General features: G+C 43.6%; 1 protein-coding gene across 2 annotated transcripts in view; it reads left to right on the top strand.

Moving 5' to 3' along the window:
• CAMK1D (calcium/calmodulin dependent protein kinase ID) overlaps positions 1-26,157 on the top strand; it is a 227,809-nt gene that overhangs the window by 131,102 nt on the left and 70,550 nt on the right. For both annotated transcript variants that reach the window (XM_071734127.1, XM_071734126.1), the window contains exon 3: positions 3,239-3,313. In XM_071734127.1, coding sequence (XP_071590228.1) covers positions 3,239-3,313 — 75 coding nt within the window. The remainder of the gene's footprint in view (positions 1-3,238; positions 3,314-26,157) is intronic.

Below are 26,157 nucleotides of genomic sequence, written 5' to 3'. Positions count from 1 at the left end.
TGTCACCCCAGTCCACAGCCCCTCTGCTACAGCAATAATTTTTCACCATCACCATGTTCTGCAACCCTGCTGCTGCATTGCCTTGCACAGAGTTCCTCCAAGGCAGGTTTATCTATTGCAGCATCAGAGCCCCACACTGGGAAGGGGGGAGGCTGGAGAGAGAGGACAGAGGGAAGAAAAAGGCTGCAGAAAACTGGGCTTAAGATCCTCTCATGAGGATCTCCAAGAAGAAGGGCTTGTAAGAATATGGCCCACTGGTTAAAATAATACTTTGGGGCCAGGAGATCTGGTTTCTCAGCCCCCTCTGCTACCTTTTAAAAATAAATCCTGGCAAGTCTTGTGGAGATCAGATAGTCCAGGGGGTATTTCTGCTAAGCCAGAGCACTGGTGGGGCTGTGTGGAGACATTTGCAGGCTTGGCAGAATGAATCCTTTGAGATTCACTTGGAACTTCTAGAGGGGGATAGAAGTGGAGTTAGTTAAGGCATTCCCAAATCCTCCCAAATCCCTCCTGATCAGTGGCCATCAAGCAGCTGCCACTGTACAGGATTTCCATGGCTCTCAATGTATCTGTGTCCATTTGTCTGGCACCCACATGTCTGGCACCCCTGACCTGCTCATAGAGGAGTGGGAAAAGCTTGTTGAAGTCCCCACTGGCCTTGCTGGCATCAGCAAAATGATGTGACAGTAATGCTCCCCATTTCCCAAACCCTGGAATGCTATTGTCATGAACAGTTTTCAGCGTTGAAGGGTTAATTAATGTGGGTCAGGCTGGGCTGGTGCCTTCAGAGGGGCAGCAGAGCTGGTGGCTGCTGCTGGTGGCAGTGACCTCTGCTGGGAAGTCCACAGCTCCTCTGGTCCCAGCTTCAGCAATACAACCTGCAGCTTGATCTAAACTGTAGTTTCCTCTCCAAGTGATTTCCACAGATTTTTTTTTTTTTTTTTTTTTTTTACCACTGTTAAGTTCCATTTTCAAGCTTTAAATAGCTTGTCATTTGAGAGTCCAGCTGAGCAGAGAAATGCTGTGTGGGACCAGCTGCGTGATTTGCAGGCGTGTGATGTGCACTTCACCAGGAGCACTGAGCTCTGCATAACTCCATGGTTAAGGCCTTGCTGGTCTTGGGGAGGCTGTGAAAAAGAGGACAAAATGTCTCCTTCCCAGCTCATCATGGCCCTCTAGTGCAGCAGCCACCAGCACTGGGGTCACATTCCAAAGGGACATCTTCAAAATACCCTCATCGTAGTGGGGGTGGCTCTATTTGTATTTGGAGGGTGATTCAGCTTCTTCTGATGACTCCTTCCAGCTCACACTTTATATTCACTGTCTCCCTGAATCCCACGTGCTCACAACCTGCTGTTTTCAAATCCTGAGCTGATTTCAAAGAGGGACAGAGTGGCTCAGTATGGAGGAACCCACAGCAGTAAGACTAAACCTATTCTCCCCCTTCACTTTAGAACTGAGCAAGTTTATCTGCCCTCAGAGAGCCCAGTGGCACAAGGCCCATTTGGTTTGCAAATCAGAGAAGGGAGAGGGTCTTGTGGCAGCCCTTGGTGTGCATGTCAGATGAGGATTTTTCTGGCCCCTGGCTGATCATCTCTGTGGGTCTCCCACCCATTAGCCACGTATCTGAGGGTTGGGTGTTGCTGGCAGCTGTCTCAGAGGGGTTTGGTTGGTTTGGAGAACCTCTGAGGTTCTCAAAAATAGAAATGCAAAGTTTTAATAGTGACTGTTCACTTGAAATGTCATTTGGGGTTCTGGTGTACCATCAACTGGCTTCAGCAAGGCAAAACTACCCTTGTCCTAACTGCAACCCTTAAGGGAACAAACACAGCAAAACAAAGGTTTCCAGGTGTGTACTGTGTAAAGCCAAGTAGGTGGTGGATTGGTTCCCTGCTTTCAATATTAATAACTTAATTTGTGATGCAGTGCACTTAGAAATTTTGCTAAAATATCATGGGGGTTTTGAGTTATTTATGTAGAGTAAGGAGCCTACTTGTATATTTGTTTGACACCCTGCAGGGTATTGTATTTGAGCTCATGTATTGTTGATGATAAATTTCCTGTGCATGAAGGTCTTTATATGAATGCAGCTTTTGATAACTGGTTATAGGCATAAATTCAGGTCAGTCATAATCTTTCCAGTGATTTTACAGGAAATTGGATTAGTTTACATTCTTACGCAAGGAAAGATCCTGCCAGGCACAGGGGACCTTCTGCTCTTGGCATCTTCATGCAGGATGGTAGGGCTCTTGGGACTGTTGAGGATCAGGTCTGTGATTAAGCATCTTAATTAAGCTACTTGAACCTTGAAACATGCAGAGAGTTTTGCAATTGCTGATGATGAACTTTTTCTTTCTTTCTGAGTGTGTCCATCTGTTGTTTAATGAGTGGCCTTTGCTGTCTCTGCTCAGTGTTTCCCAGTTTTCTCTTGCTCTTAAAACAATAGTCTGCAATTGGCATAATTAATAACCTGGCCCTGGAGTTGTACTGGCAGTCTCTTTAGGGTTTGCCCAAGTCAAATGTATCCTTTGGAAATTATTTGTAAGCATTAAGGACCAAGCCCAGAGAGGCACTGCTCTGAGTAGTTAATTAGAGGTATTCTTGTAGAGATGATTTGTCTCTTTAAAGCAAGCATTTTGACAAGAGGCTCAGTGGGAATGATGGGGGAGAATAGTGAGGATGTAGAAAATCCATGAAGATGCTTAGAGCTGTTGCACAGAAAGTGTGTGATCCTTCATAGCACTGCAGAGAAATCTGGGTGTCCAGACCAGACACAACATTGGAGCAGGGTGAATTTGGTGGGAAAGAGCCTGGGGATGTTGTATGGCTGCTGCCTGCCTGTGCCAGGCTCTGCACCCTTCTCCCTGCCACCCAGCACCCTGCCTGTGTCACTGATCCCTCATCCCACTTTGCTGCTGTCCTGAGACTTCAACCTCTGACCATCCATCTTCATTGACCTGACATGGGAATCGTAAACCACTAATGCCCCCCAGTGCTTAACCCTTCAGCATTTTGGGTTCAAAGAAGTCTGAAGGACTTTTCTGTAAGTAATTGCAGTATTCTGGGCTGCAAAGCACTCCTGTCTGTTCACTTCAGTCAAAACTGGCTTTTATGCTGTTGAATAAAGCACTGACAAGGAGTGTCTAACTTTCAGTTAGACAAATGCTTTATGTTTTGCAGGTATTAAAAAAAAAACAACAAACTATTTTATATTCTACTTGTCCTATGTTTTTTCCAGGATCAAGCATGAAAATATAGTTGCCCTGGAAGACATCTATGAAAGCCCGAACCATTTATATCTGGTCATGCAATTGTGAGTACTGAACCTTATAAACTTTCTGTGTCAAAATTGCTATGTCTTCTTGGTTTAGGCTTTTTCTTTAACCCCAGATGGGTTATGTGAAAGGTGGGGTATGTGAGAGGTGCTTGTCTTGTGTTCTGCATTCTGCAAATCTCTGGCAGGTGGTTAAAAATGGGCTCCAGGTATGATGGGCTAGGTTGTCATGAAATTGGGAATCAATGTGTTTTGTGAATGGTGTCACCCCAATCAAACCAGAATGAAGAGGGGATGCTTAGGGGGTCAGAGGTGGCTCTATATCTATGGGGTTGCCATGGTTTAGTTCTTTGTGACTCAACAAATAACTGGTCTGTATTGAGCAAGAGCACTGCCACCATGTGCATGGGTGCTGGATTTGCAAGAAAACCTCATCCTTTTCTCAGCAGCAGTAGTAATTCAGACCATTCTTGACACAACCCTCTCACCAGAGCCCCTCTTCTTCCACATTTTCTCCCTCTGAGCCTGAGGTCAGGATCCCATCAGGTATGTGAGGCCGTGGCTGATCTGGCACTCCCATCACATGCTGGCAGGGGAGAGGGAAGTGATGCTCATTCTGCTTTGCTTTTTTTTTTCCCCCTTCATCCTTCTGAAATAAATTTAAAACATGATTTGAAGTTAAAATGACTTCTTACCATCTCTAGTCTCTTTTTCAATTATGTGGTCACTTCAAACAAGAGCAGAGCAGACAGGGCAGAGGGATAAAATCCATCTGTGAAGAGACAGATGTGCCATAGGGAAGCCTGGAGCATCCAACAGAGGCAGCTCTGGGGTTTAATACCCCATGGGAAACCTTGGGAGACCATGCTGGGAGACCCTTCTCTGTTGTCAATGATTTCAGAAGCTGATGGCAGTATGGGAAGAACTGTGCCCTGTACATCTTTGGTCTGGTTTTGTAGCCCTACGTTTCAACCCAGAGTGGTGCAAAAGGACTTGCACGGGAACATCAGTGTCATAAAAATTCCAACATGGGAATTTGGGAAGAGATGGCCCGTAGGAAGGAACAATTTTGTGATTCACAAATTCTTATTTTTGTTTGATCTATTTAGAAAAAAAATATATAATCAATATAACTCCTACTTATTATTAGCTTATTTAATATAGTGTAACCCTCACTTTTCTAAATTTCTTACATCCAGATGACTGGATTATCTAAAATGTAGATCTGCAGTCAAAGTGAAACTGAATATATATTAGTATAAATTTCTACTTGCTCCCAATTCAACACTTACTGGGAAATTATTCTTTCTGTTATATTTGCAAACCCAGCCAACTGGTTTTCCAAGGGCCAAGCATTCAGCTGTTCTAGATCTTAACTGATGCCCCTGGGATGCAATCCTTGGCTGAAGTCAGCTGCCAGGGACCCATCCAGAGGGTGTGGGGCAGCAGCTCTGGGCAGTCCCCAGCCCTGGCTGAACTCTGCACCCTGTGCTGTGGGGTGAGCTGAGACATCGTGCATCCAAATGCACTGAACTGACCCTGACAGGGAGCAGGATCAATGCTTTTTGTCATTCAAAGAGAAAATAAAAAAAAAAAAGGCAAGAAAGATCCTCAAACCCTCCTGTCCTGGTCTGGGACAACCAAGTGACAGCACTGTAACAAACTCCTGCTCACCCAAACCGTGTGCACGTGTGGGCTCTTAATCTGCTTCAGTGATCGGGTACAACTCATTAGCTGAAGCTTAATTTTATTAAAGTTGTTTGATGTTGTTCCAAGCCATTGCTGTTGGCCCTCTTTGCTGCTGTAAATTAGACAAGGCCATGTCGTGCTCTGCTCTGCACAGGGTATTTCCATGGAAAGACTTTCCTGTGCCTTTTTAGAAAAGGGTTGTAGTATCCCGGGGTGGAGAGAACAAGATGCCCAGGTACTCACCCTCATCACTGTGGACATTTCATGGCACATGTCCCCAGTGCACATTGCATAAGGATGGTGCAGCCTCTGCACTGCCTCTGAATTCTCATCACTAGCTGGGATTGGGATAAATTGGCATCAATAGTCAAGTGGCAACACCACAAAGTCCAGAAGACTTAAAATTAATTCTGCGTGCTTCCTTTGCCTGTTTCTGTCTGGGAGAGGCACGCATGGATAATCTTTGGTTTCCAAGGAAACTCCAACTTGTTGATACAATAGCTGCCAAGCATTGCAGGGCATGAGCTATCTGTTTGTTTACATCTCTGCACTATTTATTATTAGACTCCTTGGGGGTTTTTTAGCTTCTCATTTTTGTGTATTTCTCCTAAATCAGATAGTAGATGCCTACATTTAAAACTGAGGTTTGATATGAAGTAGAAGGGGTCAAGCAGGTCTCATGAAGAAACATTTAGGTTAGGAAAAGAAAAAGAAAAAAAAAAAGGGGAGGGGATGTAACATTAGGGCCACTCAGAGATCAGTGTCATGGGCACAACATATCTCAGATCCATATGCCCTTCTCCCTGGCTCATTGCTTGCTAAGTGGGCATTAACTGATGTTTCCCAGGGGAGGTTTTTTGTTTCATGGACAGCATTTTCATTGCCAGCCTTTAGAGTTCTTCTTGTTGTGGAAAATCCACATTACAGCCCCTGAGCATCTCTCAGCACCTCTGTGGGAGAAGGCTTTTGGAGACAGACCAAGCCTCCTGGTGGATGTTTGCTACGTCTACTTTTACTTTTTGCCTGTTAGCAGGAGCACTTAAAGGATAAATATTGCACCTCATTTATCCTGTCAGAGGTATGGGCAAGCACAGGTGGCAGTGTCTGTGCTGGAGCTGGCAGGTTGGGAGGTGATGAGGCAGCCGTCTGCATCTATTTGACACCTAATTTATTCCTGTCAGTCCCTCTGGGAGCTCTTCCCAGGGTTATGTATGTTGGTGAATCCGTCCTCTGGGTTTCCTGGCATGTTCATGGGGAAATCTGATCTCTGGCTTTGGTTTCACCACCTTGTTTTTACATATATTGTATACCAGTCCTCAGGAAACTGTTCAGACTGTCACAATCCTCTTAGTGCATCCAGCTTGGACATCCTCAGATTTGACAGCTCAGAATTTCATGTGCTGTCTCAAAGTGTTCCTTAGAAATTACTGGACCATTTTTTCTTTATTTATTTTCCCAAAATACAGGATATTCCAACCTAGTGATTCTAAGTTTGGCAAGATTATGGACAACTCCATGCTGTCTTTTGCTCCAGGAAATATTGCTCAGCTTTGGTATCAGGTGGAGTTACCAGTGCAGCTGCAAAGCAGAATATAGATGTAGGATAATTGCTGCCTCTCCTGTGATGATTCTGCTAAAATTTTGCAGGCACTAGAGAAAAGTACTGTAAAACATTTAGGTTTTGTTATATTTCCATTAGGATCATGTGCTTTCAAAGCCAGAAAACACCTGCTCCTTTCCCAACTTGGGTTTCCTGTAGTGCCATTTAAACCTACACAGGGAACACTAAAATCATAGAATCATAGGATGGTTTGGGTTGGAAGGGACATGAAAGTTCATCTAGTTCCAACCCCCCTGCATGGGCAGGGACACCTTCTCCTAGACCTGATTCCTCAAAGCCACAATTCTCTGAAAGTTTCTGGACGCTGGATGAGATTTCCCTGGAGGATATTGTAGAAGATGGGGGGAAATAAAGGGCTTTCAGAAATAAAATTTATGTCTCGGGATGATAGAAAAACTTTGCTAGTGAGCAGCTACAGGATTTTTGATTGCTATTGATGCTACTTGGCAGAATTACCCTACTGTGTCTTCTAAGCTCTCTGCCTTACTTCATCTCATCAGCATTGGGAAACCTCCTGATAACTTGTTGTGGTTAATATTGTCAGGTACTAATGCATCACTGGCAAAATCAGTCTCTTCGGGTACTGGTGATTCATTTTCTGCATGCTGGAAAAATGGATTTACATAAACACATCTTTTCTGAGTGTTACAGAACTGTTTGCAAATGCAGTTTCTGAATGTGCTGCCTGGGCAGGTCGGAGCAGATTCCCAAAGCTCGACTTTGCCTCCGTCCACATTGTTCTCCTGAACTGGAGCATGAAGCAGTGAAGTTTGGTTTCCTACAGATTTGTGTGCACCCTGTGCTAGGCACAGCCCCACAGGAGCTGGGGTTGTTGCCTCTCTGAAAAGACATGGGGACAAGTTAAAAATTCACAAAGGCATTAATTTCTTATTCTCCTTTATTCCTCTGTATTTGCTTAAAAATATAGGAACTTAATATTTTTTTTATCTCTGCTCTTCCATCAAAGGGGGTTGAAATTCATCCAGTAGGCAAGAAGTTCATCCAATAGGCAGATGGGGAGGAAAAGCCATTGCCTTTGTAAAACAGCCTAAAACTTAGGTCTAAAAGACACCTCCAAAAGTTAGGGAATTCCCAGGCAGGATATGCTGCCTGTAGCAGCTGATCAGCATTAGCAGCTGTTTTATTAACCTTTTCTTAAAAATATCCAGTCACACACTCCCTAGGGAATCAAAACCATTGCCTAATGTCCTTACAGGTATGGAGCATTTCCTAATACATCTTCCAGGCTGCAGTTTCAACCTGCAGTGCTGGAACTCCTCTTTCTTTAGTTCCTCCTGAAGGTAACAAGACAGTTCACATGGGGAAAGGCTACAGGAGGAGGCCCTGGAAAGTGTGTAACCAAGCAAGTAGTGATCAAACTTGACCACATCCCTGCGTTTCTCTGCCCTTTTTTTTCACAGTCAAGAACAGCACCAAATCCAGAGGAAATCCTGTTAATACCAGGATCTAGTTAAAAAAAGGAAAAATCATTCTGCCAGTCTGGTGTAGCTTTCCACCTCTTTCAAGGGCTGTGCTCCTGAAGAGCAGGTCTGATCCTGGCAGGAGAAAATTCTGATTCTCCAAGGACACCAGAGTATTTTTCCTGCATGAGGTCTCCCAGGCTTTGACATCTCTGCTTAGAACAAGCTTTTAGGGTAACCAGCTTGGCTCTGTCAACCCTGAAACCTTTCTCCTTACCTTTGCAAAAAAAAGAAAAAAACCACCCCAAAACAAAACAAAACAGCCCAGCTGAGCCTCAACCCCCGACTTTGAGTTTCTTCCAACTTGGCATCTTAACTCTGCTGAATTATTCAGATAATTTCCATCACAGAAAAGCCAAGATGATGGGAACTCCTTCCTGCTGGGTGCAGACCACACACCAAGGAGAGCCCTACAGAAGTCTGCAGGCTCAGAGTCCCTGGGCCCCATCCCTACAGATTATCAGCTCTCCTGCACCACATTCAAGCACCTTAGAACTCCGCAATATCTTGGGAAACAGCTCATACAGGCACGTATCTACCTGCAGGATAATTTGCAGAAGTTTTTGTCATTACTAAAACTTTGCATCTTGTGGTTTTGCAAATAGGTAAGCCAAGCACTGAGCTGTGATTAAGTGCTGAATTCCCTTTGTTTTCTGAAAGCCTGGTGCCTGAGCACGCTCCGAGAGCAACCGAGCATGGACGGGGCGTGCAAGTGACATTTCAATGAAAATATTCAGCCTCCAAGAAAAACAACAGACAATGGAGGGAAGTGCAGTCTTTGCCAGGTTCCTTAAGGACTGTAGCAAGGACGTACTGTGTTACAAAACAGCCAGACTCAGGCCAAAGCTGCCATCACATCAGGATGCTAATTAAAGCAAAACACAGATCTGCCGCATCGCGTTCCTTCCATGAGATTTATTCCCACCCTGGGTTTTGTGTGGCTTTAAAGTATTATGCAAAAGACAGAGAGAAGTATCTCTGCATGCACAATGGGATTTATGTGAATGATAAAAGCAAAATAGATCCTTCAGCAGCAGAAAATACTTCTGTGCAAGCACCTGACAGAAACCTCCTAGCATCACTTTTTCCTGTGGATGGTGTGGTTTTTATCTTTATCAGTAATGACAGTAATGGCAACAGGAGAAACAGCACCAGAAATTAAGAACACTGGAGCTGATGACCAAGGCCAGGGCATTCAGTGTCTTTCCTGGTTCAAGATGGGAGATGAGCTGCACACCCATACACTCTGCTCTTTGTTTCCAGTACTCCTAGGTCAGATGAGGTGTCTTGTCTCAAACGTGCCTGGCACCCATTGAAAAATCTACTGGGTCTGTGTTGAAAGTCTTGGATCCCTTGTTTTCAGCACCTCCTTGTGCTGCACAGGAATAAGATGTGTGGCAGATGGATCTGATGGGGCTTATTGGCTAGGACATATAATGGATGGGTCAGGGAATTTCTGTTCCAAATTTCTGATAACGTAGATATACATGAATTTGATATTAAGCAACTACTGAATAAATTGTTAATTTGGTTTTGGTTTTTTTTTTTTTTTTTGGTTTTGGTGTTGTGGGTTTTGTTTTGTTTTGTTTTGTTTTTTGAGCTACTAATACTTAAGAACTGCAGCACCAGGAAGGATTATGCACATCTGGGCATGCCAGGAAGGAGCCTGTGAGCTTTGCTTAAACTATGAAATAGCAGAACAGGCCCTCAGACTTCATGTCCTCAGAGCCTGGGGAGTGAAACAGCAGTGAACTGACCAAATTAGCCTTCCTGAGTCTGCAGGGGAGTAAGAAATGGCACTGAGTACACCCTGTGGTTGAAAAAAGTCTTTTGCTGCTTCTATGGATGAGAGTTTTTTGACCTGGGGGGAGGGTGCTATAGGAGACACAGCTCTCCAGGGATGGATCAGCTGGTGAGTGTGGGAAGCAAAGTGGAACAGAAGCAACAGGGTGAGCATGTGTGACACAACTGGGAGCATCAGCCCATGATGGTAGGAGAAGTGCTCAGGAAAATGAGTCCTGGGTCCATCCCAGCCTTCAGTATGGACGTTTTGCAGATGTGGGCCCAAACATCAGAGCTGGGATGTTAGATTTTGAAATTATTTGAAAACATTGAACCACACAGGCCACCTTGTTAAAAGACTGAAGGAGTAAATCTTAGTCTATTTCAGTACTTTGCAACTAGAACTTTGCAGGTTGCTTCCCACATAATAAATTGACCCCTGGCATCATGTCCCTGGGAACTGGGTAGTAGTTATTAATCCAGCATCAACTTCACATTTTGGGAAAAAAAGATTATTACATCAGTTGGATTACACTGATAAGTGTTCAGTACAAAGGGGTATCTCTCATTTTCCAGTGGCTGAGAGGTTAGAAGCAGACTAGAAAAGATTAATAGTGTGGTAGAGATCAGGGCATGGGCAGGTTTGTTGGCAACAGATTAATAGACAAAAGAGTGATCTCTGGGATAATTTAGACACCTGTAATTGTGTGGATTGTGTATGATCCCAAAAGTGTGATATGTGCACACTGGATCATCCTAGCTGCCCCTAGGTTTTAATTCTGCTGGGGTTTTTTCTGGCCATAGGAGGACTTTGAGTAGCTCCTGCTCCCTATGTCCCCTCTGAACACAGCATCTTCTCCTGGGAACAGCACTGAACAGGAGCCCTTTTGCTGCCTTGTACTGCTCTGTGTAAGGGCTTCAGCTGTGGCTAGGAGCAGGCATTTTAGAGCCCAGCAGGCATCAGCCAAACTTTCCTACAGCAACACAGAATGGTGAGAATCTTCTTCATCTTGCATAAAAGAATTCCTCATGATGATTTCCAAAACCACTCAGAGGCAGACACCTTCAACAAGTGTAAGCCATTTTCAGCATCCTTGCTCCTAAGCTTGCACTCATTATTGTTATCTTAGTCTGAAATGTCCCAGAATGGACTCATTAACAAGGCAACACTGAAGTGTTTTTTTTAATCAAAGCATTATGCTACATCTGATGGAGAATGGGTTTTTTCTTCCTCTGGAGCCTTGAGAATAAAGAGATAATGGAGAAACTTTTCCACAGTTTCATTGAACAGACAGCATTATAATGTTGTTTGCTTTCACAGAAATGTGAACAGTTCAGATGAAAAAGGAGTTTTGCTTTAAGATACCTATTGTTGTAAAGCTCCTGTTGGCAACAAGGGAAACAAGAGGCTTGGCTAAAACTCCAAATAAACCTAATTCTAATGTATTACTCTTTAAAGTTCCAGAAAAATCTGAAGGTCTCCTAAATCAGACAAACGTACCTGATTATTTTCCTATACTGGTGAGTCCAGTAAGCAAGTACTTTCTGAGGTTCATACCAGACCCATAGGGTGAGATTCTTTGCCTTGATTGCTTTTTTTTTTCACAGCAATAAATTTTGTCAGCATCAAATTTAGTTTCTTCCTCCAGCCCACCAGCAGTTCCATCACTTAACTCCCCAGTTAGGGCCCTGTTGTAGCTGGGCACAGGGCTTTATGTCCCTCTCTTGTACAGCTGAGGCTGGTCCAAGCAATTCCCTGGGCAGCAGTAGAGATCTGCCAGTAATCCTGTGTAATACCACAGCTTCCCAAGAGCAGGAATGAGGCTTTTCTCTCCAAACAGCAGGCAGGTGCCTATTTAGAGCCCTTAGCAATTTTCTCTCCATTTTGTTAGCCTTGGATAACCATCTCCTTCCTTTCATGCCTTGCCCAGAAGTTTCATTGCTGGTTACTTGGTGTTCCAGCAGTCACAGAATGAGCCTTTTACACTGAGTTCTGCATCTCTCAGTACCTGGTAATTTACACTGTGGTGCACTAAAATCAATTAAATACCTAGTGTTTAGTTCAGGAGGAAGGAGCTTTGCATCAAGGCTGATAATAAATGTTAAATCCATGTATGCCACAGTATGAGAATTCATTATGATATGGTAGGATTCCTCTCAGGCACAACGTGGAGGCATTCTGATTAAATAGCTACCCTCATTTAAAAAGAAAGGGACTTTGTTATGAAAGCTTTGAAGTGAAATGATGTGGCAGTGAGGCAAAAAGAGAAGTCTGTTCTTTTACATGGTGAAGCCATTATTAACATTTGTTTTTTCCTCTTGACTTTTCTGCTGGAGGAAAGTTGTGCAGACTGCAGTGCAGGGGACAGTAGCAGGCTCAGGAATGTTACATGTCAGTGTGTACCAGAAGATATTAAAGGATTTGGGGGCAAAAGGACCAGGCTCAGTTTCTCAAGCATGCTTGTATCTCATCTCCAGCCTCTGTTGTAGGTACTGTATTCAGATAGGTTACTCTGCTCAGGAGTTCCAGAGTCAGTGTTGGCCCAACTTTCAGTTATTTTTTTTTTATTGTATTAAGAGCATCTCTGTAGCTTCTAAAAGAACCCATCAAACAAGGTGGTGATGAAGCATTATCATCCTATTCATAGTCACAATGAAGAAAAAGTTCTCTTGCTTTATATTTCATCTGGTAATTGCCCCCAGGACTCTACAAAGAACATATTTTTAACACCAGAGAGATTCATATAGTTTTCTGTTTCTGACCTGAGGAACAAGACAAACAGGATTGTGTAAAACCTAGATTTTTTAATGGAAATACAGGTTGCTGTTTGAAATCCTATTTTGACTTCCTTTTGTAGTGTCATGGTTACTTCTTCTTACAGAAACTATTTTCACAAGTCTGCAGAAGTTCTTGTCATAGTTTTCTGCTTTAAACATCCTCCCTGGAAATTTATTCAATGGAAAATAAATCTGGAGGATTGGATTTTTCTTTTCTCTTCAACAGTGGTTAGGTCTGCTGTAGCCAAACTTTTACTTTTTTAAGTATTTTGTGGAAAAAGAAAATATTGCAGCTAGTAAAGTCTTCTTTAATGCATTTACAGACCATAGGCTCATTTTATTCTGATGCCTGCCACATGGTTATATCTTAGCCTGTAAAAGCCATTTTTTTTGCCTTAAATTGGAGGAAATGTTTTCAGAGACCCAAGTACTTATGTCATCTTTTCCTTTCTTCTCCAACACGAAATTCCTATTTTGTGCCTTGTGATCCTGGCTTAGCTGTAAAAGGCTTTCTGTACTACAGTATTGAAGATGCTTTGGAGATGTTTGGTGTTTATTCTCTCTGACAATACTCTGTTGGTTAGTAACATTTAGCCACTCTAATTCTATTTTCTTCATCCTTAGTTGGTGATACTCTGAGGAGCATTGGCATCCTTGGGTGAGACAGTGGAGCCTTTAAGTGTCCATTTGTCCTGAAGGAAAGGAAAGGAAATACAGAATTTTGCCTATGTAAGCAAAGACACAGCATTACTAAAAACTGGGGTTGGCATTCATAATATTAAAAAATCTTCTTCTTATTAATTCTGCTTATTAATTCATTAATTATTATTATTATTCATTCTTAATATTCTTAATATTAAAAGCCAGTTAGCAAACTAAAATTAGTGCAACTATTTATCTCTGCCTCAGAGCTTCTGCCATTAAAACTCTGCCATGAGTCTCTTACAGCTTCAGGAAAGGGCTTATTCCTTTAGGAAGAAAGGGATCTAAGCATCCATCCTGCCATTATCCTGGGGCTCCTTGTTGTGAGGGTGGTGTTACATATACTCAGTCCTAAAGTTCATGGTCACCCTATTGCAAAATGTTACCCAGTGCCACTGGATAGAAGTATAAACATAATTAAGTGATACTGAGCACAGAAGAGGGAAATTACCTAGTTCTGGTTGCTCACCAGGGAATATTTATCTCATCACAGCCCAGGGTCTTCTCCATTGATTAATGTTTGTTTCCCTGTAAGCATTGGGCAGGACTGTTTGCAGAAAGTGCTTTTGACATTTTGCTTCTCTGGGCTGGAAACTGTCTGCCAGAAGCTCTTAAATTTGCCCTTTTCAGATGGTTTTGCAGCTGGATTGGCTATATAAAGGTTTTGCTTCAGATTGATGCTGTCTTGCCTAGTTTGAAGGGTGGCGAGGGAAATGTAGGTAAGCTTTCTGTCTCTGAAGATTGGGTCACACTTTATACCAGATTAAATATATTTTTAAAAGAAAATTTCCTGGGGAAAGGCATTTTGTCTTGCACCCTCTTTCTCAGGAGCTTAGCATCATTGTAGTTGGAGTGCATTTTCTTGCTATCAAGATGTGGTCACTCTCAGGAGAGCCACAGCAGCTTCTTCAAACGTTTTGGGGAGAGACCATTTCTCTCTTGGGGTTATTTATAACAGAGCAGGAGAAAGCAGGAGAAAGGTGCTATTGAACAATCTCTCTTCCTTTAATCCTGGCCCTACTTGTGCTGAATAACACAAGAAATTTGCTAGTGCATCCGTGGCTGTATGTGTTCAAAAAAATCACTGCAAAAAGACAACTGTTTGCAAACAGCACGAGCAAAAAGACAATAGGGGAGGAAAAGATAAGATAAGAAGTCAAATAAGTCATGTATCTTCTGTCTGTGCATTTGGCTGAAGGTTTGGACCTTCTGCCTGGCCTGAGTATCCTTTGCCTTGCAGTATGCTGTTGGGTATGACCAGGTGATAGTCATACCTGAGGTTATTGTGGCTGAGCTTCTTCCCTGACTTCCCATCTGCTCTTTGCCCACTGCATTTGCACACATCTTCACCCAGGTGTTCTTCCTGCACAAGGTGTTTTGCTACAAGTTCACCTTGTCCCGCAGGTGGATGTTCCCTTCCCCAAACCTGGAGCAGCACAGTGTGCCAGAAACATTCCAGAAGGTACCGGGCTTGATATTCATCTCGTATCCTCCCATGGGTCACCTGTAGCCAGTCTGTGCTTTACAACCCCTTGAATGCTGGCAGGAGGTGGGTGCAGGTGTATTTTATTGCTTAGTTGCTTCTCCCAGTGTGTGAGAGCCTCTGACAAGGCACATGAGCCAGTGCTGTGTCCAAATTCCTGCACTCTGCTGTGTTTGCTGCCGGCGCAGCCCCCGGAGCAGGGATGGGGGCAGAGGAGGCAGCTCACAGCTCAAAAGAGGAGGAGGGAAAAGCAGAAGCTGAGCCATATGGCACAAAAAAGTAGAAGCAGACACAGTATCTCAGTGGTAGGTGCTCATTAGGCTGTCTCTGATGCATTGGGAAAACCAAGTGTCTTCTGTTAAAGGAATTGTGATGTTCCTCTCTAAATTAAAGGTGCTAAAATAAAATGCAGCAGTGCAGAGTGGATAAGGGACAGGTCTCTTTGAGGAATAATGCTCTAGCCTGTTATCCAGCAATGTGTAAAGGGAACCAGAGGCTGCTGCTCTCCAGTCTTGAAGGGCTGGTTTTGTGGTTAAAGCACACGGGTCTGAAAACCTTGAGCTCGTGTGTTATTCTGTCATTGATTTACATTGTGGTCTCAGATAATTTTCTCTTGTAATTTCCCTGCCCACAGAAAGGGAATACTTCCCTAATTAATTCTGGGTAAGATTAATTGGGTTTGGTTTTGTGTTAGGGTTTGGGTTTTTTTTGTTCAAGTCAGTGCTGCTTTTCATGCAGTAAGTTGTTAAAAGAAATAAAGAGTACTGGAATCTGGCCTCTGGCATTGCCCACCAAGGAGTGCTGTGGTCCATCTGGGAGCAAGTAAAAGTGAATGGGCTTGTTTGCTGGGGATTACTATTTGAAAACATATTTTGGTACAGCTTGATACCCTCCAGCGTTTCCCTTGGTACCCCATGTTGTGCAGGATTTGTGCAGTCACTTTACTCTTCCATCCCATCCATGCCTGTGCAGAAACCTGCACAGAACTGAGCCAAGGCTGCCTGGAGACTCAGTGTGACAGCATGAGCAGTGATGGTCATCACCACTGCATGGATTTATATATCTTTGTGGTGTAGATATGTGGAAATCTAAAGCAGCAGAGGTACAATAAACAAAGTTTAAAAATCTCTTGCATAGAGCCAGGATTTCACCTACTGTGCACGGATGTGGATGCAGCCAAATGTATCCCCAGCAATGGAAGGGAATAAAAGGAGGCATCAATTAAAACTTTGGTAAGGGAGAGCTATAAAATAGCAGTTTAAATTGAACAGCAGTACCCAGTATTTGAATATCCATTTCTTTATGCTGTGGGTGGGTGGAAATGGTTATTACAACCCAGGGGATGAAGGAGCACTGTGCCCAACCCTGGGCTGGCTCCATCACCTCCCTCTGCCTGGGGACCATGAATTGTGCTCCCCCTGTGCAGCAGGAGCACAGTGTTCCTGGATCTCCAGGGGAATTGAGGAGTGACCAGGTTCCTTTCCAGGTCAGAAAAAAAGGAACTCTGAGCCTCTCTTGTTCACCTGCAAAGAAGTGAGCTCAAAGTGATGGATGTCCAAAGGCACAGTGCAATAATGAGTAAGATAACTAGTAATCATCTCTGTTTTTTAAATAATTATTGTCCTTAGTAATACACACCAGGAGAGGGATTTGAAAGAGGATTCTTGGAGGCCTGAGGGCCTTAGACTTGATACATACCCACCAGCCCTGCTGGGAAAGTTTTCTGGGTGAAGTTGGGCACCTTATTCACACCCTGGGGGCTGGATATGACATTTTTTTGCTACATCTCCACCAGTAAATGGAGTCTGGATTTGTGTCCAGGCATTTGCCAAGAGGATGGATGGCTGAAGGGAACAGTCCTGGGGGAGCATGGCAGCAGCCCTGACACTGGGGGCAGCTGTGGGACAGTGGGTTCTGTTCCCACTGGGGACAGAAAAGGCACAACCTCTGTGCCTCTGCTCCTGCTTTGGGAAGTGGAAAGCTCTTTCTGCCATGTGTGGATGCTGTGAGGATAAATGACTTAAATTCTATGAAGTTTTGAGGTGATAATATCAGTTCAGGCATGTAAGTGATGTAAGTGTCTCAGACAAATACACTGTGCATACACCAAGCGGTTTAAAGTACAACTTCTGGCACAGTGAAATTGCTTAAGGGCTAGTTGAGTTTGATTTCAAAGGGTTTCTCAAAATAGCTGGTCTGTATCCTTCTAAAAAAAAAAAAAAAAAAAAAAAAAAAAGCAAGCACGATATCACCAAAAAGTCTTTAAGTGAAAGAAAAAAACAAAAAACAGAGCAGTTAAAGAATTGTCCTGGTTTAACTTCTTTACATTTCAGAGCAGGACATCTCAGTGATCTGGCCCTGACACCACTGCCCACTGCCCTGCAGCAGAAATCACTGTGGCAAGAGCTTCCTCCTGGCACGATTTTTCCAGAGCTGTCTGACACAATTCAGACTTCAGTCTGGCCAAGGTCTCCCAAGTGGCATGAACACAGGGGTACAAAAGTAGTTTGCAGGGCCTTATGCTGCAACCTAATTCCTACTTGGGGATGTCAGCCCCTATGTAGCCCCAGGTACCTCTGCATGGGTCCCCTCCCCAAATGCTGAGAAGGGGACAAGGAGAAGTGGGAGAGGGGACCTGAACTAGCAGGAACTCTGTCTTGAATGCACTCTCATGTCCTGCATATAACATGCCACGTGGCTGTTAGTGCAAAATTTATTTTCTTGCTGTTTATTTAATCATTTGGTAGTAAATTACATTCCTAGCCTCAGCTGAATAGTTATTTGCAAGGCAAAGGGAGTACATACTGTTTTATTCTGTTTGGACTTTGAACACATAAAATAGTCCATTTTTTCAGTCTGAATATGCAAGTGCCCTTTAGAATGTGAATATTAATATTACTTTCTGAAAACATGTTTTCTATCCAGTGCATTACTTCTCACGTATTGACCCATTATAAAGAAATGAGCATTATTTATCTTTTTCAGAGAAATTCGTAAAACAGAAGGTATCCTACTTTCCTTCATATTCATTTCTCACTCAGTAGATCACATCAGATTCCAGTGCAGCTCTGTACATTCAACCTGTGCAGCTTTTGCCTTGTAAAACTCCAGAGAGATGGAAAGGAAGCACAGTTGCCTGTGGGGTTTTACTTCTGCCAATATGGTCAGAATTTCTTTTGAAAATTCTAAAACGTTCTGTTCTCATAAATCAGAGCATCATGGAAGGGTTTGGGTCAGAAGGAGCCTTTTAAAGATCACCTGGTTCAACTCCCCTTGCCATGGGCACAGACATCTGTCCCTAGACTGTGTTGTTTAAAGCCACATCCAACCTGACAATGAACATTTCCTCTCTTTTTCCTTGCCTATCTATATATATATATAATGGATAATAAAATCTGTAAAAGAAATGTCCTCTTTTAGACGCAAAGAACCAAAGTTTAACCAGCCCCAGCAGCTAAGTTGAACATAATGAGACCTGTCAGAAGTTCCTTCACCATTTATGTCCTTTACTGGAGTGAAACCTTTGCACTTTGGCTTGACCACAGGATTTGCCTCTTCTTGGAGTCCCTCTAACATACATGACATAAACAAGGTTTTCCTTTTAAGCCCAGTTTCTTAATAACTTGTCCAGATGTTCTGTGGGGACTTTGTCTTGGTTCCCACAGAGAGTGATGGTGTCAGCCCATGCAAGGTCTCCAGCCAGGCTGCAGCAGATGCACCATCTGAAGGATCTTTTTGAAACATTGGGCTCTTTGATTCACTCTCCTTGGTGAGCTGAAAATAGTGGGCATTGTTCTCATAATCCTTAGCAACTTGAAAACTGCCATGAATTGAATACTTGTTAATCTTTACCTACAGCAAGAAAATAGGCTACATCTGTTATTCCTGCAGTTACTTAGCTAGTGCTAATTAACTGAAATTTTGATGGCTTTGGTTTTTTTCAGCAGTTCTCCACACATTTCACTTATCATTTCAATGAGTCCTTTACAAACCTGAGGCACAGGGAATAGACTTGTTTCTACTGTGCGCATTATTAAGTCAAAGCAATGTGTAAAAATAGAAGTGTCCACAAAAAAGAGCCACTCCCACAATCTCATTAATCACAGATTGTTGAGATTCATAGAACCCTGGATATGTTTTTTGCATGGAATTTGCTTATAGTCATGTCATAAGAGAAAAATAAACGAAAGTGTTGTTGGAAAGTGGTACTGCTCATTGGTGGAGTGGTAGGGTACATACAGAACAGAGACTATAGACCTACCAGAACTAACAATTGTGGCCAAAACTGATCCAGAGGACTTTATATTACAGCTTTGGCTGTTTTGAGTAGTATCTTAACTTGCACTTGCTTTATTTCTCCTGAAATCTGCTCTTTCTCAGTTGGGTTATAAGCATTTTAGTGAATGACTCACGTGTGGTTGGATAGATCAGTTGAAAGCCCTATGTAGATACCCATCACTTAAAGATGTAACACATTTCTCAAGTGACCATGCACACTGTGTGATGCTGAGGAAGCACCACGTGTATGCTTGCAGAATGACAGATTTTGCCCTCAAAAACTAGGGAGTGGCTCTTTTCCAGGGCTGTTGTGTGGCTGTGATGATCCAGTGTTCACTATCAGCTTGTTGAGGGGTCACATTTGTATCTTGGAACCCTGCAGACCAGTGATTTCTGTCCTGATCTGCACAACTGCACTGAGCAGAGGCTTGACTCCTCTGTCAGAATTGCATTAAGTGATGCACAGATGAGAATTAGCAACCACCAAACCATCTGGGAGTGTTAGATAATCTTCCACATTCAATAAGGAGCATCCTCCTCCTTTTACTGTGGAAACCAAATACCTCAAATGGAATTTCAAGGACTGTGTGGAGGGACTGGAAGCCAGACAGAGAACAAGCAGGAGCAGTGGGATGAGGATGGGGGTTAGCAGTACTGATCTGCTTTCCATGTCCAGCTGAGGTGTAAACTCTGACACTTCCTGGGGTTTTCTTAGCCCTGTCCATGTCTATGCACACACAATGTCGTTGCTGAATTCAGACAGAATTTTTCTGCTGATTTCAACAGTCCCATGGGTCAAAGATTTGATTTTGCCTCTGGATAGAGCTGTAATCATTGAAATAAATTCAGCCTTGTAGAGGATGGCAGACTGCTTGATAAGCTAGGTAAATTAAAAAAAAACCCCAACTTTGGCAAACAGAATTCCCAGATAAAATATCTAAATAAGGACAGGAATGGGACAAATCTGATGTTCACAGTAAAGAATTCTTCCCAGTCCTGACTGGACTGGGTTTGCTAAACAAAGAGAGTAAGGGGCTGTTCATCACCCCTGGGCCACATGGTTGGGATGGGTGGCACCTACCCTGCTCTGCATCTCAGGGGCACTGATGCCACAGGGTGTTTGGCTTCCTTGGGGCCCTAAGTGGTGCCATGATGGCCCTCTCACACAATTAATACACTACTTGGGTTTTTTTAGGTTTAGATTATCTCAGAGGACATGAAGGACCATGCTGCAGGCCAGCACAACAGCATTATTATTATAGTGTGACACTGAGGGTATGAGCTGCATGACCTGGGGGCCAGCAAGGAGGTGTGGGATAGACAGCTCATTGTAGTGATCCAAAACAGAGAAAGAGTGTGAACCAGGAGGGAATCCATGGACCTCAGGCATTCAATGCTTAAGTGAGTGCTTAATGTCATTTCCTGGCTTTCATGTAGTTGGTTTTGTAGATGTCCTACATCTGTCTCCCAGCAGGAGACCCCCAAATCCTGAAACTGGATCCACATGGTTGCATCCTCAAGCAAAGCCACAACCTCCTTGAGGTGATCAGTGTGTCTGTCTCCCATCCCAGCCAATTTCAGGACATTTAGGGGGGCATTTAGGGGATGGTCTTGGTGTCTCTTCCCCAGGAGGCTGGGCTGGTTGCTACCCTCCCACCGAGTGTTGCCAACCCCAAGCTGAGTGTAGCAGCTGGTGGGTAGGAGTTGGTGCTAAGGCAGCATCCTGTGCTTCCCTGGTGATGTGAAGAGCTGCTTGGTGGTGAGGGAGGAGAGGAGGGAGCCTGTTGGGAGGAGGCTGTCACGGATCTGCCTCTCATTGCTGTTCACAGTCCCACGCCTCCTGACTCAGAGCTGGTGGTAAAGGGGAGATCCACGGGTGGGCTCTGGGGAAAGCCCACACCTAAAATCAGGTTTGTGAGGGAAAGAAAGCCAAGAGGACCTCCTGTCTAAGGGCTGCAAACCTGCAGGGCTGTGTGACAGTGGATGAGGGTAAGAATCATAGAATCGGCTGGGTTGGAAGGGACCTCTGAGATCATCAAGTCCAACCCTTGGTCCACTACCGCTGCAGTTACCAGACCATGGCACTGAGTGCCACATCCAGTCTCTAAGGACTATGGTGGAAGGCTGTGGTGGGCAGGTGTCCAAGAGTCTGTCTCACACCCCCAGGAACTGTGAATTTGTCAGTCTGGGTGACCATGAGGAGGCTCAGCCTTCAGGAAGGACCAAGACACCACATTTGTGCTGCTGAGGATGAATGAGCAATACCTTGTAATTTCCACCAGAGCATCCAATGGGTTTCCCTTTCTTGCTGCTCTTCAGCCTTCACGTCGTGGGCCCAGTAGCATTCATGTGCCTGTCCCAGTACTATTCTCATCAATAACACTTTTTAAAGGTTCTTCAGGAGCTACTTAGAATGTTTTATGCTGTTCTCAGTTCAGATGTGCAAAGCTAAACAGGGTGAGCTTTGAACTTGAGCTTATGTTTATCAGTGGTCCAGGGAAAAATTAGCAAAGACTTCAAAGTTAATTTATCTGAGATAGCATGTCAAACCATTGAATTTCAGTTTATCAGCATGCCAAAATATCTCAACATGTCTCTTATGATGTATTTCATCGCTTCTTATAATTTGAGTAGTAGGAAAGTGATTAAAAATAAGACTGCATCCTTCTGTTTCTCTTTGATTCACTGTCTAAAAATTCAAGATGTTTGAAAAGGTATTTACACTCGTACATTTAGGCTTCTGCAGTCATTTATTTTACTATGCAGTTTGAAAGGGATTCAGTTAAGCAATTAAGGTCTAAACGAAATTGTCACAGACAAAAAAGGATTTTTGCATATGTTACTCACAGCATCCATTTCGAGCTCATTTCCCAGAGAGAAACGTGACTCTTTCTGTTCCTTCTGCACATTTTTCCTAATAATTTTTGAAACATTTGCCAGTTTGAGGGGTATCTGATGGGGGAGCAGAGTTCTGGGATGCGAGTGGATCCCTGTAAGTTTTGAGATGGTGTCTCCCTGATGGAGAGCCCACAAGGGAAATCTGTATTCTTGTGAGTTTGGAAAGTGGCAGCATGTCCCCCATGAACAACTCGGTGTTTCCTGGTGGCTGAAACAGAGAGGTATTTCCTTCTCCAACTACAGTGGTTATTTTGAGGGCTTGACAGAGGAGTGTAAAGTTTCATGCATCACCCACGATGTTTGAAGAAGCATTAGGATATTGAGACTGTCTGTGAGAAGAAGTACAGAAATTATTCAGAAGGCTGGCAGAAGTGCCTGGGAAGAGTTGGAAAGAGCTTCAGAGGTTCGTTTGACCAAGCAGTGATTAATATGGGATGTGTTCTGCACAGTGCCTGGTGGACGCAGACTGATAAGGGGAGAGAAATTGGCTGCTGTTGGAACCCCATACAGACCTTTTCTGGTTACTCACTGACTGCAGGTGTTCAGAAAAGCCAGGAGATCCATTTCTGCAGCTTTGTTGACCTGCTACAGCAAGGACAGCTCTGTTCAACCTCTCTCTTTTCTGAAGGAATCACCCAGCAATCTGAAGGAACCACATCAGCAATCACCCAGGCTTGGATAAACCACAGTCTGGAGGGAGGTTTAGGTAAAAAGCTCAAGTGTGTGTGTGGGATGTTGCTCAAAGCCCCTGAAGTCCCTGGGAGTGTTTCCAAATGCTTCCTGAGCTGCAATTCAGGCTCCTTGCTGAGGTGAGGAGAAGGATGTATCCATTTTTTTTCAGGGAAAAGCAAATGCAGTATGAAGAAAGTTATGTTTAGCAAGAAACTCCAAAGAAAAGTTTGGAGCTTGTCTCTCCGGTGACAGTAAGCCATGGTAATTTTAACATATTCCTCTGAATTTTAGAGGAGAGTAACATGTTCCATAAACAGCTCTGTGTTTCCCAGTGGGAGAGAAGAGAGGTGTTGGTGATTGTGGAACTAGATCTGAGGTTTCCATACAGCCTAAGAAGGAGGAGAAGGGTGTAACATAAACCTTGACACGTTTTGTGTTGTAGCAGCAGTGGTGACTCCAGCAGCAGCTCCCAGGTGAAAAGCGGGAGAACTTGGGAAGTGCCCCACTGGGTGCAAGACCTTAGGAAACAGCCACCCAGCCAAAGGATGTGGAAGCTGAGGTTTCCATGATGGTACTGGCTTTGAGACATCTGCCTCAGAATGGGAAACAATGGTGTGAAAGTAAGAAAAAAATGAAAGAAAAGGAAATTTTTATGGTGAGTATGAGGACAGGACACGCTGTCCTAATAGATGAAGTTATTCTCTGAGTGAAGCATGAAGAGATCTGTGTCTCAAAGCTGAACAGGTCAGAGAAGTGGAGAACAATCCTGCAACTTCAGAGGAGACAATGAAATGATCGATGGACAAAATGATGCTGGGATTTTTCTCCCCATTTCTACTTTCTGCAGTTTCAAATTACTTCCGATGCCAAGAAAATTAGAAGAGAAACTGGACAATATTGCAGATGAATTGGGTATGGTCACACATGAGCAGTAATGGAACATAAAATGAATTTTCTCCTGAAATTCTGCAGAGTACATTTTGTAATTTAGTGATAGAAAAAGGGGCTCAGGTTGGTTAATCTCTGAAAAGGAAGAATTTACTGAGTAACATTAGTCTGCAGATCTTGCCATATTGTTCCATTTTCTTTTCACAAATAGCAAAATTCACCCTGTAAAAGAAAATCCTTTCAAGATCTAGTCTGAATATAGAAACTACTTTTGTAGTTTATACTGAATATAAACTTGAGAGAAGAGACAAACTAAAAAACCTCTTGAGGTTATTACATCAATCTCAAAGTTAATAAGCTGGAAGAGAATGCATTTTAGATTTTATATTAACTTCCTTCAGTCTGAGAACCATTTTTCCTTTCACTTCAGTTTCCATCTCATTAATTTATTAATAATTAAGCACTTGAAAAAATAAAGGATCTATTATTTCTCATGTAACATCAATCTATAGATTTCTAATTAACCAGCCTTAGAGCACTGAAAAACAGTTCCATCAGCAGCTGTGGCTACTTCCAACAAATTTTAGTCACAGAAATGGGATTTAGCTGTTTTTCTGTGCCAGAATGGAGGCCAGAGGCTAAGTCAGATTTTTTTTAGCACAGAGGCCACTTTGTGGAATCTCTGCTGGCATCCCAGACCCACATTTGGGGTTTAGGTGGATCCTGGTCTGGGGGGCAATGCATCCCAACCTCTGTTATTTGGAAAACCTGATCTCAGAGAGGGGGAAGAATCCACCCATGCTCCCAGCCTGGCTTTGGGGGATCTCATGATGCTCTGCACTGGGAGGTCAGCAATGGCCTGGATTTAGTGCTCAGAGCTTGGAGACCCCACAACCCCTGCAGCTCCTAGATGAGACAAACAGCAGATAGGTGAAATGAAGGCATTTGGAGAGGGAAAGTGGGCTTTAGGGCACAGGAGAAGCCTGTGAACACACATTTTTCAAACCCCAGTTTTGCCTGTTTCCAGGATGAAGCTGTCTTCCCAACCACTCTCTGACACTTAAGAAATCTCCTGTGGGTTGCTGGCAGAGAAGTTGCAAAAGGTGTATTTCCACTTGTGAACCTGCAAAGGCTTTTGGATTTCACTTTTCCCCCATGAATAATTCTCTCCATTGAGAATAACAGTCTGAAATTATTGGTCCTGATGCATCAAGTGCTTCTGGCTAAAGAAACCACAGTCTGTGGAAAATATCCCTAGAAACTCTTTACAGATTGATTAATATGTCCTGTCACAGTAAGATTTTATTTTTCTTTTTACAAAAAAAGTATATTTCCTGGCTACTAACTGAGAGGACAGCCCTGTATATAGCCTGAAACTGCAAAGGCTCTTTGGTGATCTTGCATGGTGCCTGCTAGAGCAGTACTGAGGCTCCTCCTGTGGGGATCACAGAGAAATACAGATGGTAAAATACAGATGGTAAAAATGCTGGAAGCAAGCAGGAAAAGTACTTGAGTAGCAGGAGGAGAAAACCAACCGACCTGTAAAGGATGAAAATCTGAGCAATGAATCACATGATGTCCCTGCCAAAAGTATAAAACAAAACCAGTGTTTGTCCTCCCCTTGCTACAGACTCAGAAATTGCTGGGGTTTTTTCTGAGTAACTTCCCTCCTCTGCATTTTTTGCTGGAAGGGGTGGCATCGATTCAGGCTGAAATCAGGGTCCTGTGTGGTTTGGGGTTTTTTTTCAGAGAGACCCAGGCTGATGGTACTTGAGCTCTAGGGAAGCTCTAAAATCTTCAGGTTCAGGCTTTGCTGCTTTCCAGAGAGCAGCACAGCATCACTCTGTGAGGCTCAGATGAAACTCCTGTCACTTTTTCTGGGAAAGACACCTACTCTGTCCTGCTAGAGAGGACATACTGCCTTGTCACCATCTTTCCTGTCTCTTAGCTAACACTCTACACAGTCCAGGGGGAGGTTTGCAGAGTTACTGATGAGACCTGTGCAATGAAGCTCCACAAAATTGACTTTTCTTGATACAGCTGAAAAACCCAAGCACATGGATTTGTTTCTCAGATAAACCCAGTAATGACAGTGGTGACCCTGTTCCAGATTGTGATTTATCATGGAATTAATCATAGAATGGTTTGAGTTGGAAGGGACCTGATAGTCCATCTAGTTCTAACCCCCTGCCATGGGCAGGGACACGTCCAAGCCCCATCCAACCTGGCCTTAAACATTTCCTGTGGACTTGCTCCAAAATCTCCTTGTCCTTCCTGTGCTGGGGGCTGGATCCATTACTCCAGGTGGGGTCTGTCCCCACCCCAGGTGGGATGTGTCCACTACAGCCCAGCCAAAAGTTTGGGGGCTGTTCTGCTTCATGGGCACCCACAGCCAGTATCAGCCCTGCTGTGGACCAAGTAGTGATGGGGATGGGATGTGCTGAGGGTGACACCAGTTTGGTCCTGCAGGAACTTCTGTTTGGGGGGTTCAGAGCCAAGAATTATAGAATAAATCATGAAGAGGCCATCTCCATCTATGCAGGGATGGAGAGATAAGGGCCAAATGCAAAGAGGGACTTTAGGCATCCAAAATATCACTTAGGTGGAATGT

This window comes from Heliangelus exortis, chromosome 1, assembly GCF_036169615.1.
Source record: "Heliangelus exortis chromosome 1, bHelExo1.hap1, whole genome shotgun sequence".
Lineage (NCBI taxonomy): Eukaryota > Metazoa > Chordata > Aves > Apodiformes > Trochilidae > Heliangelus > Heliangelus exortis.
Note: the sequence above shows the minus strand (reverse complement) of the source record. Positions and strands in the feature narration are given on the sequence as shown.